Source organism: Coffea arabica, chromosome 5e, assembly GCF_036785885.1.
Source record: "Coffea arabica cultivar ET-39 chromosome 5e, Coffea Arabica ET-39 HiFi, whole genome shotgun sequence".
NCBI lineage: Eukaryota > Viridiplantae > Streptophyta > Magnoliopsida > Gentianales > Rubiaceae > Coffea > Coffea arabica.
In genome coordinates, this window is record NC_092318.1 from 51,962,359 (window position 1) to 51,975,154 (window position 12,796).

Consider the following 12,796-nt stretch of genomic DNA (forward strand, 5'->3'; position numbering starts at 1 on the left):
AAAATTTTGATGGAGTGAAATATCAAAGATTCAAACCTTAACTTTTATCATTATTTCATGTGAATTCTTCAAAATCTATACGATTAGACGAATCTATTGGATCCTCTAAATTGGCCTAACTGAGCCTCCCCTCCCCTCTTAGAATGGAGGTTATTATTTGACAAAAAAAAAAAAGAATAAAGCCTTAAAACATACAAAAATTCCAGAAAATTTCAACCCAAACACATTCTCAGAATTTAATAAGTAGAAAAATAAGACAAAATCCGTTAGGCCACGTCGGAAAGGGAAAATTCTATCATCGGTCCTTATTAGTCTCCATCCCAATAAGTTTCTGGAAGAATGATGGAGCTAAAAATATCCATGCATCTCTATCCTTGCTTCCTCATCAGTCTTAATGGACTATGAATAGCTCACCTCCACATTTAATTAGTCAAACAACTTAAATTAATACACTAACAGCTGCCATGACAGCATTTCTTCAGATTTCCACTAATTTCTCTGCCTTAGACTTTCCACCCCAGGATTGTTTGAGGAAGCAGAGGCTTCTGGGATTGAAAGTATCCGAGCCCATCAACATTCGCAGTCTTTCAAGAAGAAAGATTCGATTGGTATGTAAATATTGGTTGAAAACAGGAGTTTCCGAGAGGAAATTGACATTTTTGAGAGTCAACAGGATTAAAGATGGGACTTTTATCGGAGAAGATGGGTGGAAGAAGAGCAAGAGGGTAGTGCTTGTGAGATTCAATGGCCTTGGTGGTGGCGGTGGAGGTGGAGGTGGCGGTGGCAGAAGAGATAATGCTAGAGTATTGGGGAACCTTGCTTTGGCAATTGGCTTGATTTATCTCTCAGTGACTGGACAGCTTGGTTGGGTTTTGGATGCAATTGTTTCTGTTTGGGTATGGTAACCTGTCTACCTTTATCTTCCTCTTTTTCTCCCTGTATCTGTGTTTTTAGTTAGTATTTATCTTTCGCCTGTATTTTTAGTTGCATTGCGTGACCATCTGGCAATCTATCTGGTACTGCACTTTGCATCTGCTAAAACTTTGTGTATGAAACTGTAGGTTTTTGTATGTGGGGCCTCATTCCAAGATTAATGTGCGTCCTTAATGTGTTTGTGGAAGTGGGAGCAGCAATATGTTCAATGTATCGACTTGAAATTAGTTGCAAAATTCATGGATGACCAGAAGATGTGATATATTTCAGTCTTTGCTACGTTGTTTTTTTTTTTCTCTACATTTTGATTCTTTAATCAACTATGAAACGTTAATTCTTGGATTTGACATACGTGGCAGTTTTATGTACTGGTACAATTTGCTACGTCCATATATAAGTTCTAATTGTTGCGTGATGAATATGGGTGAATCGATGCCTTCCTGATACTGAAAAGTTTCTGACAATTCTGATATCAGCTTCTTGCCGTGCTGCTACCAATTGTGGGATTGGGAGCTTTTCTCTGGTGGGCTGGACGGGACATCGTCCAAGGCACTGTGAGTAACCAAACCTCCAATCTGTATTTTCTGCTACAATAGGCCGTTCGCTTGCAACAAGAAGCTTCCTGCTGAGAACATATGATATAAAGATGTACCAGTACGTCTGATATCACTTTCTGTTGTATCTGCAGTGTCCAAACTGTGGGAACGTTTTTCAAGTTTTCAAGTAAGATCAACTCTAACCCTAAGTATTGATAACATTAGTTATGAATTCCTTGTTCTTATGGTTCTTTCTTTGCCTGCTCATTGATTTCAGATCTACGCTTAATGATGATTTACAGCTATGCCCTTTCTGTAGTCAACCGTTCTCAGGTAACAACAAATTCCATCTTGGCCTGCTATTCTGCATTTTGCCCATTTTGTAAAAGCATTTTACTAAATTTGTCCAGAAATTTATTCTTCTGGAACATCGCTGTAGTTATATGGCTACAGATTGTGTTTGTGGCTTTGCCAGGCTTCTTTACATGGTAAAATACTAGTTTAATTTTTTAACTTGTGATCATTTACTTTACCTTTATTCAAATGATTAGCAAGCTTAGAATTTTTGTTAATGAACTAAAAGTTTATTGACAACAGCTTTTCCCATAGAATTCCTTCATTTTGCTTATATTTTGCTGTAATTGAAATGAATTTCTTTTTCATTAGTCTAATTTTTTACCATGGTTTTGCACTGAAACTCCTACACTTCTTACAATCATCTTTTATAGCTGATAGTCTTCACTATTGCGAAGAAAGCTCTTCCCCTACCTACAGTGCTCCACCTCTTCCTTTCAGTCAGCAGTATATTACCTTGCTTCAAGGGTCAACTCATGTGCTATTTATCTGTTTTAGTGGTAGGAGATAAGTTTGTAAGAGATCCGGTAAAGTTTTCCAACCAATCCACTACTTTTGAGGACGCATTCAATGATTTTTTCCCTCATGCAAAGAAAGGTTTGTGCCTCTTTACCCTTCTTTAACGCTGTCTTATGCATCAGGCATGCAAGCAGTATTTGTTTATTTGTTTTAAGAGCAACAGCAGAACCTGTGATTCCTGCCATGGTTTATGTAAGTTTGCACTTAAGTTAGGAGACAACCTTTGCTTTGGTGCTTGTTAAATTCAATATTGAATTCTGAACTTATATCAGTCTTTACTACTGTAACAACTGTCTCATGCTTCTGGAATTGCTGGCCGCAATAATTTCCTTTAACAGATGCACTTAGTTTAAATTTATTAAATGTTATGTTGAATTTTGGTCACATCTATGCCACTTAATTTCTAAAAATATACTTGTTCTATTCTGTTTCCCCAAAACCTGATATCTATACAGAATATAATCTTCAGGGTTTAGGGAGCTGGAAAATGGGGTAAAGAAAAAGGAATGCCGAACAAAAGGGTAGAAGAAAGTAAATCATTTTCCTTATGAAACTTTCAGTCGCACTAAATCAGTATCATTCTTTTGCAATTCAAGATTCATCTGAACATAGAACCTCAGTCTTTGGTTATTTTGATGCTGGTGTTGAAATTTGCACTGTGATGAAGCATTTAGTTCCAAGTTACTAAAATTGCTGTCCTTCAAATTTAAGCACACAATATTCCCACTGTACAGGAAAGGATTCATCTGTATCAGTTGTCGATGTTGAAGCTGAAGTAAAAGATGCAGAGTAAGGCACCTTTTATCCCAGACACGGCATTTGGTAAGAATCTGACTTTTAAGTCCTTTTTTTTTTTTTCAATTTCCACTTTTTTGACACACATGGTACCCAGTGACAGTAATCTCATTCTAGATTGGAACTGTTATGTTCCTCATTTTCTATAGTTACACGTAAGGCATTTTGGTTAGCATTTTTGGGGAAAAGCCACTCATTCTTGACTGAGTCAGTACTCGATAGTCTAACGTAGAGCATCTGCATCTCATGCCAACTGTTAATTAGGATGGATAATTACCCACAGGAATCGCTGGGCATGGTTCCTACAAAAGAATAATAGCGTGACCATGAGGTCAAAATGCCTTAAAACCATTTTTCGCGAAATAAACTCAATACTGATCTTTTAATATATTTTTAACAATGACTATAAGCAGTAGTTATCTTGCTGAAAAGTCACTGTGTGCAGTTTAACTGCACCACTTGTGTCATCTTGATCGTGCTTTTGAGATCTTTTTTGGAGATGCCAACAGTTTATCTTAGTTGCTCCTGTCTTCCATGCACATCTGCGTGCTCTTCTACTTTAAGCTCTTTACAATATATGCCTACGTATGATGTCAATGGAAAAGCAGGTTGAGCCTGGTAAGGAGAGAGTCTCTTGATAGAGATCATGATACCCTCTTTGAATCCTCCCAGGGGCATATGGTGTCTCAAAGCAATGGATTTAGTTGCAAGCGCGGGTTGTTTGACCGAGCAAAGTGGTTTATCCATTCAACTTTCCAGCTATAATTCTTGTCACGCAATGTTTGTCTAGTGTTTCCTTGTTGAAAGATGGAAATTTGTACCACTGTCTTCTCTAAAATTTGGGTAGAGTTGCTGTACATCTTTTTGCGCCTGTAAGCCATATATGAGATTGGAAATGTTACAGGATTCCTGTAAAATTAGCTTTTGCTTTCTGTCCTCTGTGAGCCCACTCCGCCATTCTTTGGCATTGGAGAAGAGAGGGGCGTAAGAGAGGTTTGTGGGGAGCTACTGAACCTTGAAAGGAGATTCCATTTCCAGTGTAGATAGATAGATAGATAGACTTGTGTTGGATACCCTCTCCATTTGTCCAGACAGATTTGTGTCCCCGGACACAAGCTTGTATTGGACTCCTACCACGATGGCCCGTAAGCATACCTTTGACATTGGACTAGAGTTTTAGTGCCCAGCTATATTTGGGCAGTAACATCAGTCCTCAACGTTGTAAAACGCTATAAACGAATTTGTCACTCGTGGTTTGCCTTAGTCCTACATGAATAGTAACTCGGATACCGGCCATTACCCCAGTTGACATCGATATCAATAATAGGATAGGATTACTATGCGAGCGTGCCACTATTTAAGAATGGCAAGAATACTACCCTGGAATCTGGATGAACTAGGACCATGCTTGATTCGAATTTCAAAAAAAAAAAGGACCATGCTTGATTCAACACATTTGATGCTTTCACAAATGCCTCTGGCAATTAAGCCTATTTAATTGTAAGTTCCAGTTTCCACGAGTCAATTATACAACCGAAAAAGAGTTTCAGATACTCTTCCGTCAAAACACCAGTTAAACAACAGAAAACTATATACAACAACCAGCCGACAATATCACAGTAGAATTATACAAGGAAATCAACAGGCGACTTCATGCAGTACACAGAATACATGCTACTAGACAAGGCCATAAGTCACCTGATTCTAGAGCCGTGAACGGATAAAGACCTTCTTCTTGTCAGTCTCTGCAGAAGTTGGAGTCTGTATAGGCTCATCAGAGAGCTCTTTCAAAGGCTCCAATTCCCTTGAACACTCAGCACATGTCTGGTTTTGCTGCTTCAGTATATTTACATCCTCTTGCATTTTCTCCATTTTAGCTTGCATCTCCTCTGTTGCTACCGTGAGGTCTTGCTTCTTAATCTCATTGGAAGGGCGTGATTTAGGTTGATCCTTCAGTCCTTCCCTCACTATCTGATACACCTGCATGCCACCTGCAGATACCAAGTAAAAAGCATAAACTATGGCCCCATTTGGCAAATGTTCAAGGAAGATTCAAATATCAATAAAGAAAGCAGCAAGACCAACAGGGGCAATTTTTTAGGTAAAGTTTCAAGATGGTGTGAGTAATCAAATTTCGAGTCTAAGCGCAAACCAAGTACATTTCAGCCAAATCGCTTTCCAGATGCGAATTTAAGAACATCACTCCTACAACTTGAAAGGTCCTATAAATCCTATACAATATTTGACTCATATTGAACACTTACTAAGAGAATAATTTACTGTACTGTGATAGTGCTTCTAGTGCTTACTGCTCAGTTGGTAACTCTTGGTCAAGTACTCAAGGTTATATATTTCTTCCAGGCAAAATCCCCTCTGTTCACAGTTCCATATTTGGATTTAATAACAATTTGTACCGGAGTCATAAGAGTCCAGGCTTGGTCCTTTTCTCCATCTCAAATTCTCACTGTCAATCCTAGTAGCATGAGTCAGCTTTACATTACACTCAATGCTCAAGCAGAAATTTACATGGCGTAAACAAGTATTAGATTATGTGGTTCCTTCCTCAAAAACTGATACTGAAACATGCCTAGCCAAAGCAAATCAATCAATTATACAAATATTTGGGGGAAGAGCCATAAACAATCAACAGCAATCTTAGGCAATTTTAATTTTTTAATTACTAGTTCAATTAAATAATACAGTCCCACCACTTGAATTTCGTAATCCAGTTAGAATCACATCAAATTGAAGCAAAAATTGGATATTTAAAGCAAATATCAGATAATCCGGGCGACAATTATCCCTATTTTAGAGAAATATATCAATGAAGTAAGATGTTTGGTACAGGGGAGGAAGGTGTCTGACCGGTGACGCTTTTGAGGCACTTTTCGATGGCGGAGTCAACGGCGAATTTGCCAAGGTTAGTCAGAACCCGGCTTATCTTTTCGCGGCGGTGAGGGCCTGGGAAATAGTCATCCAATTTCTGAGCCCCGTTAGATCTAACGGCATCTACGACTTTTGTAGCTCTGGATACCAAGGCGCTGGCTGGCTGACCGTGGAGAGCTGTAATTGTATCGGACGGACGTTTGCTCGGACCGGAAGGTTTTCGGTTTACAAGTCTGGACACACTGAATTGGAGCTCATCCCATATACCCATTTTCAAGGGAGAGTGACTATAGGCCTTTCAGTCTTTCAGATTCTCTCTCTCCCTTTTTTTTCGTCCGGCCTTCGGCTTTTGTAATTTAGTACGACTTTTGTATCGTTTTACTTTTGTTTTTTCTTTCTTGACATTTTATTTTGACTTTCCATAATCCCCAAAGTCAAAAGTACGCACTTAATTATCAAAATTACTTAGCTGAAATTATTTTTAAATAATTTTAAGGGATATTATCACTTTACCCCCTTAATATCTATCAATTTTTCCCTTAATATTATTTTTTAATCACTTTACCCCCAAGACTAACGGTCAAACTTAATGGAGTTTGTTAATTAAAGTGAAAAGACATGTTTAACCCTTAAAATTATTGTCACTTTACCCCCATAAAATATAGTCTCATTATCAATTTACCCCTAGAGTTATTATTTAGACAATTTATCCTACCATTAAACCAACTTAACAAGTTAAAAAATTTTAGAAGAAAATACGCTCATCTTTACATAATAAAAATAATAAAAAATTTAGAATGACTCTTCTCCTTTTTAGTATCAAGAAAAAAAGTTAAAATATTAATTTCTTTCTTCCTGGCAATCTTATTAATATTGAAAAAAAAGGGAAAATGCACTTTTTATCCTAAAAGGTTGGGTTGATATCCAATTTCGTCCTCAAAGTTTCATCAAGAATACATTTCATCCTCAAAGTTCCTGAATTTTTGCCAATTAGAGACAATTGACAGAATAACAATCAATTTGGACGGAATGCTGCACGTGAGAAGCATGCTCTGTTAGAACCAATAAAAAATAGATAAAACCCGTTCGGAAGTGCAGATACCAGTGTTATAACTTTTGAATACTAAAATTTGTATATTTACGTTATTTTGTTTGTGGTCCATATTCAGTAGGAGCCATGTCAAGGACCACTTGGAATGCAATTTTGACAAGCTTATACCTCTTCTTTTTTTATGGTTTTAGTTGGTTATATTAATTTAGTTACAGTATCCAGTTTGGTTGTTACTTCGGATTGTTAAAATTTAAGGCAAAATTCTACCAAAATTTTCCTTCTTACTTTATTGACATGTAAATTAGCATAAAGATAAAAACAGTTGGTGGTTTTTTTTATATAATGCCCATTTTAGCTTGGAACTGAAAATCATACCCATAAATAACTGATAGTTTTCTCAAATAATGGACGAAAGCAACAAACAGCTGATAGTTTATAGGAAATAAAAGAAGCTCACAAAGAATCCTATGCACAACTAGCATTTTTTTCATTTCTAGAGAAGGTACAAAAAAAAGAAGTTATAGAGAGGTGATAATTTTTGGACAAGATAAAAGAAAGAAATAATTCTAGAAACCTCCCCGAGGTTTCTGACAATTTTACTCACCTCCCTTAGTTTTGAATAATTACATTAACCTCCATTCATGCAGTAAAATAACTGTAATATCTTTCACTTATAGATAATTTCTAAAAAAGCCTACAACTAAAACTAATCTTTCATTTTAAAATAACGGCTACCACACAAAACAAACTCTTATTCTCTCTCTTTGATGCTCTCTCTTACCTTTTTTCTCTCCTGTATTTGATAGTCCACATTTTTTTCAAAGTCGTCATCTACACAACTATCTAATACATCCCGAATCCTCATTATTATGGAAATAGATCGTCTTTTTTTTTTGTTTTCCTTTTTTGTAAGTATTATTGAATTGACATTGCTAAATGATAAGTTGTCAAAGCATATTTGTTGTCAAACTAAATAAAAATGAAAAGAATGGCAGTGATACAGAATATAAACAAGAAAATAAAATGATGGCAAAAAAAGAAACATAGATTGAGGAAGATTACACTATTATACTAATTGTGCAAAAAAAAAAAAAAAAGAATTTTGGGATACAAGAACTATAATCAAATTTGCCTAAAGACATAGAATGTGGTCTCTAATATTGCTTTTGGTTGCTCCATATTGGTATTTTTGATGGGTTATATTATTTTAGCATCAGCAAGCTTGCATCCATTTTGATTGAATTTGAATAATGACATTGGTCAATTTAGATACAAAATTTAGGCAAAAAAAATTGAGGAAAAAGATTAGGTTGAATGCAAATGTTAATTGTCATAATTGATTTGCCCAGGAAGCTTTAAGGCTGCAAAGTTGGGCTTTCGAAATTATGAGAATACGAGGATTAAATTAAGGTGGCTTATTGACTTCGTTAGGGTGGTAGTTATGCGGATTGCAATAGTTGCAATATGGAAGAAATTCATGAGCGAGTTCTCCCCCCTTTTAACTAACAAAGGGGTATTTTAGGATTTTTAGGACAAATTTAGCATAGCGATTTTATATTGTTACTGAAATGCTAATAGTAGAGAAGGTAAATGTAATCTTTTAAATTAGAGAGGACCTATCTGCAATAGTCAAAAACCTCCCCTGAGGTTTCTAAAATTATCCCTAAAATTAAAGTTATAAACAGTTGGTAGTTTCTATACAAGATAAAGTAACAACCACCTAACAGTTTTTTATGGCTTTCCTCTATTTTTGCAAATAGGGTTTCCTCTATTATATTTTTTATAGATAAAAAATTAAATTAAATGGACTGGGCTAATTTAATACGTTTGGATAGATACTCAAATCCAAGTCACCTATAATCCATGAATAAGTGGATGTCGACCATTTATGTCAACCTTTTTGCTAGCAAATGACTGGATTTAGTGGTTAGAAATTTTTTTAGAACTACAATAAGAAAAGAAGTGGAAAGGACATAAATGAAGCAAGAATAGGTTTTACCTATTTTTTGTTGAATGCAAAGTTGGTTCTAACAGGGCATGCTTTGTACGTGCTGCTTTTCATCCAAATTGAGTGTTATTCTGTTAATTGTCCATAATTGGTCAAAATTCAGGAACTTTGAGGATGACATGTATTCTTGGTGAAGCTTCGAGGACGAAATTGGTCATCAACCCAACCTTTGAGGATAAAAAGTGTATTTTTTCCTTGAAAAAAAAAAATGGAGAGGGGGAGGGGGAGGGAGAGAGAGAGAGCTCAATTCTTTTTTTAAAAATTACAAATAAGAAAGAATTAAATACTTTTATTATTTTAAAATTATTTCACTTTTTTTGTTTACCACCAAATTCTAATTCTAATCCCGACGACCTTAAAGTAATACAATAATGTTAGACTTTTCTTTATTTTCTTTTTTTGTAAAATCTAATTTTTGTCCCCTTCTTTCCTTTCTCTTTTTCTTTTCCTAGTATTAATAAGTGTGAAAAAAAGAAATTTGAGAAAATCCTTTTATTTTTATGTTTTTCGATCTCTTAAAGTGAAAAAAAAGGAAGAATAACCATTCCAACTTTTTATTTTTAATTATATATAAAAATGGTAAATATATTTAAAATTTTTTACCATACTAGTTAGATTAATGATGAGGTAAAATGCCTATAAAATAATATTAGGAATTAAAGTAATTGTATTACTATAATCCAAAAGAATAAAGTGATAATAACAATTTAGTAATGCTATAAAATAAAAGGGTATTTTTATTCAAAATTTCTTAACATGTTGAGTTGAATTACTTATGGGGGTAAAGTGACTAAAAGATTACAACGTTAGGGGGTAAACTGATAGTAGTGATATAGTTTAAGGGGGTAAAGCGATAATAACCCTAATTTTAATTCAAAACATGCTCATAGAAGTTATTATTTTATGAATTGCCCATCAACGGCGCGCTTAAACTAACAGCAGCACTCACTCGACCACTAACACCAAGACAAGAAAATGCCAAATCTTTTGCCAAACATCATCATGTTATTGTTAGCTGAATTGAGAAAGCTGATGATGGATAGAAGTTAAAAGGGTACCCTAAGTTGATAAGTACTACATTGAATTATGTTATTATTAACTCCACTAAATAGAAATCTCCTCAACTTCCAACCTCTTCTCATGATCAGTGCCTACTAACTAGTCTCTTTTTCTTCCCTTATGGCTAGTTTGGGAGCATAGAATAGAAAAGAAAAGACGACAAAACTTAAGTTATGAAAAAAAAAAAAGGAAAGAAGAGAAAAAGAATTGTAGTGATTTTGATGTTATTTGGAAGTTCAGAAAAAAAAATAGAATGATTTAGAATATATATGTCATTAAAATTTTGTTTAGTACTCATCTAAGGATAGAATTGGTATTTTGAAAAATTTTGTGGGCTTTGTTTGACATTCGGTCCAAATCAAGCCATAAGTATGCTGAATCCCTCTACCAAATCCTTTGTCTTTTGTCACGAGTTTACTCGCAAATGAAAGAAAAATATTCCTTCCTCCCACTTTCTTTTCTTTTCCTATCAAATCCCATCTCCCAAACTAGCTATTGGTGATGGGAGTAGCATATGATCAAAGCTGACATTATATCGAATGGAGCCCTTACAATAAGAGAATTGCAGGATTAGCGGGTTTTAAAAGCCAAAATTTAAGACAAAATATGAGCTGGAACCTTGCCTTGATGCTGACACGAGTAATCATCAAAGAAAGAAAACTGAAAAATATGAAGCTCTTCCTTACACTAGCTTAAATAAGATGTCGATTTGCCGGGTATACGAGTGAAGATAACAGGAAGAGAACTGAAAAATGGGCAGCCTGTTCCTTAAACCGGCTGCTGGATAAGTTGCCGTCACTTTGGTGCAAAACTTGCACCCTCGGATTTTGATACAGCCAATGCAGAAATAAAATGCACAAGTCTTGAAGCAATTCTAATAGCCAACTCATACATGGGCTTATTCTTCAAACTTTTTTCTTTTCTTTTTATAATTTCCGGAAACTTCACAAGTTCATTAGGAAGACGCAGAAAACCCAACAACAGCTTCTTTCCTTCTTCTTTTTTTCCTTTTTAAACAATGAAAACCACCATAAAGGCTTGAAGGAGCTGGATTCAAGAAAAAAACTACTACTATTTATATATTGCTGAAACACACCAGAGTAGACTACAGAAATCAGAAAAGCATATTACTCCATCAGTAGGAAAGACCAAAGCCTTACTTAATGATCAAAGACCTTATTGCAGCCATTTACTTGGTTTTGATGCCATGCATAATCTGAGGAAGTATCAAATCATCAGCAAAACGCTTGCCCATAAACTCCTTCATCATGAAAATGCGAAGCACATCTTCTGGTGTCTGATTTGCAGTTGATTCCGCCGCAAAGTTTCCCTTGTTAGCTGACCCCATTTCCAAACCTCTGCTTTGCATTTCTACTCGGTCAAGCAAATTCCTGCCAGCGGAGACTTTCCCTCCGCCACCACTTCCAGTAACTTGGGTCACTGCCATCATCTTTTGTGTGCTGAGATTCTCAGATTTCACATCATTCATTGTCTCAGAAATAATTTCAGCCACTGCTTTTCCACCTGTAGATGAATGAAACCGATAAAATAAATAAAATATCCAGCAAAATATACTTCCAATAGCCGAACCATATTCTCATTATTGAATATATTCTCGAAATATACTTCTGGCTAGTAGATTAGCCTCCGCAAGGCCTCAGTCCACACATGAACCCAATTTAAAAAAAAAAAATTACATCTAGATCAATAAGATAACAATAATCCTCAGGATTGAATTACTTTTTACCAACTAAGACTGCACTTGGTGGTTGATTGCGATAATTATATATAATTGCGCCCACACGAGTACACGGAGCTCGATTCGTCTTAGTTTTGTATCTAATACGAGATAGTAGTATATGTAATAACTCGGACAAAGGAAGTGAAGTAGCGTATGATTAGGATCTAAGCTGACCAGGGATCAATTTGTACCCTTCCCGGAGAGCATGACGAGCAGCATTTTGGGTGAACTTGGAAGCGAAAAGGCTGATCCTTGACCGGGTTTCCTCGCTGGGCATGTAGTCATTGAGCGCCTGCATCCCGTTGACTCTGACAGCGTTATCGATGTTGCCAACTACGGCAGAGCTGTAACCGTAGGAGGCTTTGCATGCATCTATGACGGCCGCTGGAGCGGGTGCGTTTCGCTTCACGGCTTCAGTTGTTGAGTTGATCAAGTCCCAGACTCCCATCTGCTCTGCTTTTGTTATCGATCAATTTTCAGATGTGGAACCACTATAACTATTGCAGGTCTGCTGCCCGGTAGTAGGAGAGTAAAGTTCAAGCACTCACCAACCGTGAACAGAAAGAATAAAAGGAAAATCATTCAAATTGTCTACTGCATTTTGTTAAATAAATTCTTTCATCTTTTAAATATTAACTTTGTATCTTTTATAAATTCAAGTTAATAAAATTAATTTTAATCTAAATTTTTTAATCATTTTTTAACCTGAAATCAACACGTGACTTGCATGTGGTCATTTTTAATATATAAAAAGTTTATATCCCATTTTTTCAATGACAAAGAGAATATGGATTAAATTAGATTTTATATTTTTAGAAAAAAAAAGAAATATATTCTAATTCTACTTTTTTAGAGGCAAAAATAACTGAGTCGAGTTAGTTGTTTAACTATAAATATAATTTAACTTATTTATC

At 35.5% G+C, this 12,796-nt stretch overlaps 3 protein-coding genes across 5 annotated transcripts; 1 reads left to right on the plus strand and 2 right to left on the minus strand.

The window, feature by feature from the left end:
- The first annotated feature begins 282 nt into the window (after window positions 1-282).
- Window positions 283-4,208, plus strand: LOC113687943 (uncharacterized). 3 transcript variants are annotated; one of them, XM_027205488.2, is made up of 7 exons: window positions 283-896; window positions 1,410-1,487; window positions 1,622-1,656; window positions 1,747-1,802; window positions 2,322-2,420; window positions 3,077-3,164; window positions 3,743-4,208. In XM_027205488.2, the coding sequence occupies exons 1-6, from the start codon at window positions 465-467 to the stop codon at window positions 3,133-3,135; spliced, it is 759 nt and encodes a 252-aa protein (XP_027061289.1). In that variant the 5' UTR covers window positions 283-464; the 3' UTR covers window positions 3,136-3,164; window positions 3,743-4,208. The 3 variants fall into 3 exon arrangements, with proteins under 3 accessions (XP_027061289.1, XP_027061288.1, XP_027061287.1); XM_027205487.2 differs by having other exon boundaries at window positions 3,746-4,208; XM_027205486.2 differs by having other exon boundaries at window positions 284-896; window positions 3,810-4,208.
- Window positions 4,209-4,600: 392 nt separating this feature from the next.
- LOC140006740 (uncharacterized) lies at window positions 4,601-6,373 on the minus strand. Its single transcript, XM_072049219.1, has 2 exons — window positions 6,003-6,373; window positions 4,601-5,128 (listed from the first exon to the last, which is right to left on the minus strand). The coding sequence occupies exons 1-2, from the start codon at window positions 6,292-6,294 to the stop codon at window positions 4,842-4,844; spliced, it is 579 nt and encodes a 192-aa protein (XP_071905320.1). The 5' UTR covers window positions 6,295-6,373; the 3' UTR covers window positions 4,601-4,841.
- Window positions 6,374-11,039: 4,666 nt separating this feature from the next.
- LOC113743379 (uncharacterized) lies at window positions 11,040-12,457 on the minus strand. Its single transcript, XM_027271366.2, has 2 exons — window positions 12,057-12,457; window positions 11,040-11,665 (listed from the first exon to the last, which is right to left on the minus strand). Exons 1-2 carry the CDS (start codon window positions 12,328-12,330, stop codon window positions 11,331-11,333), a joined length of 609 nt encoding a protein of 202 aa, XP_027127167.1. The 5' UTR covers window positions 12,331-12,457; the 3' UTR covers window positions 11,040-11,330.
- Window positions 12,458-12,796: the final 339 nt, after the last annotated feature.

Excerpts from the sequence above, each read along its gene's own strand:
- LOC113687943 (XM_027205488.2), top strand. The coding sequence starts at position 465 with ATGACAGCATTTCTTCAGATTTCCACTAATTTCTCTGCCTTAGACTTT. Across the intron at positions 897-1,409 it reads ATGCAATTGTTTCTGTTTGG|CTTCTTGCCGTGCTGCTACC; the intron begins GTATGGTAACCT and ends TTCTGATATCAG. Across the intron at positions 1,803-2,321 it reads CTGTAGTCAACCGTTCTCAG|TGGTAGGAGATAAGTTTGTA; the intron begins GTAACAACAAAT and ends TATCTGTTTTAG.
- LOC140006740 (XM_072049219.1), bottom strand. The coding sequence starts at position 6,294 with ATGGGTATATGGGATGAGCTCCAATTCAGTGTGTCCAGACTTGTAAAC. Across the intron at positions 5,129-6,002 it reads GTGCCTCAAAAGCGTCACCG|GTGGCATGCAGGTGTATCAG; the intron begins GTCAGACACCTT and ends TGGTATCTGCAG.
- LOC113743379 (XM_027271366.2), bottom strand. The coding sequence starts at position 12,330 with ATGGGAGTCTGGGACTTGATCAACTCAACAACTGAAGCCGTGAAGCGA. Across the intron at positions 11,666-12,056 it reads AGGGTACAAATTGATCCCTG|GTGGAAAAGCAGTGGCTGAA; the intron begins GTCAGCTTAGAT and ends ATTCATCTACAG.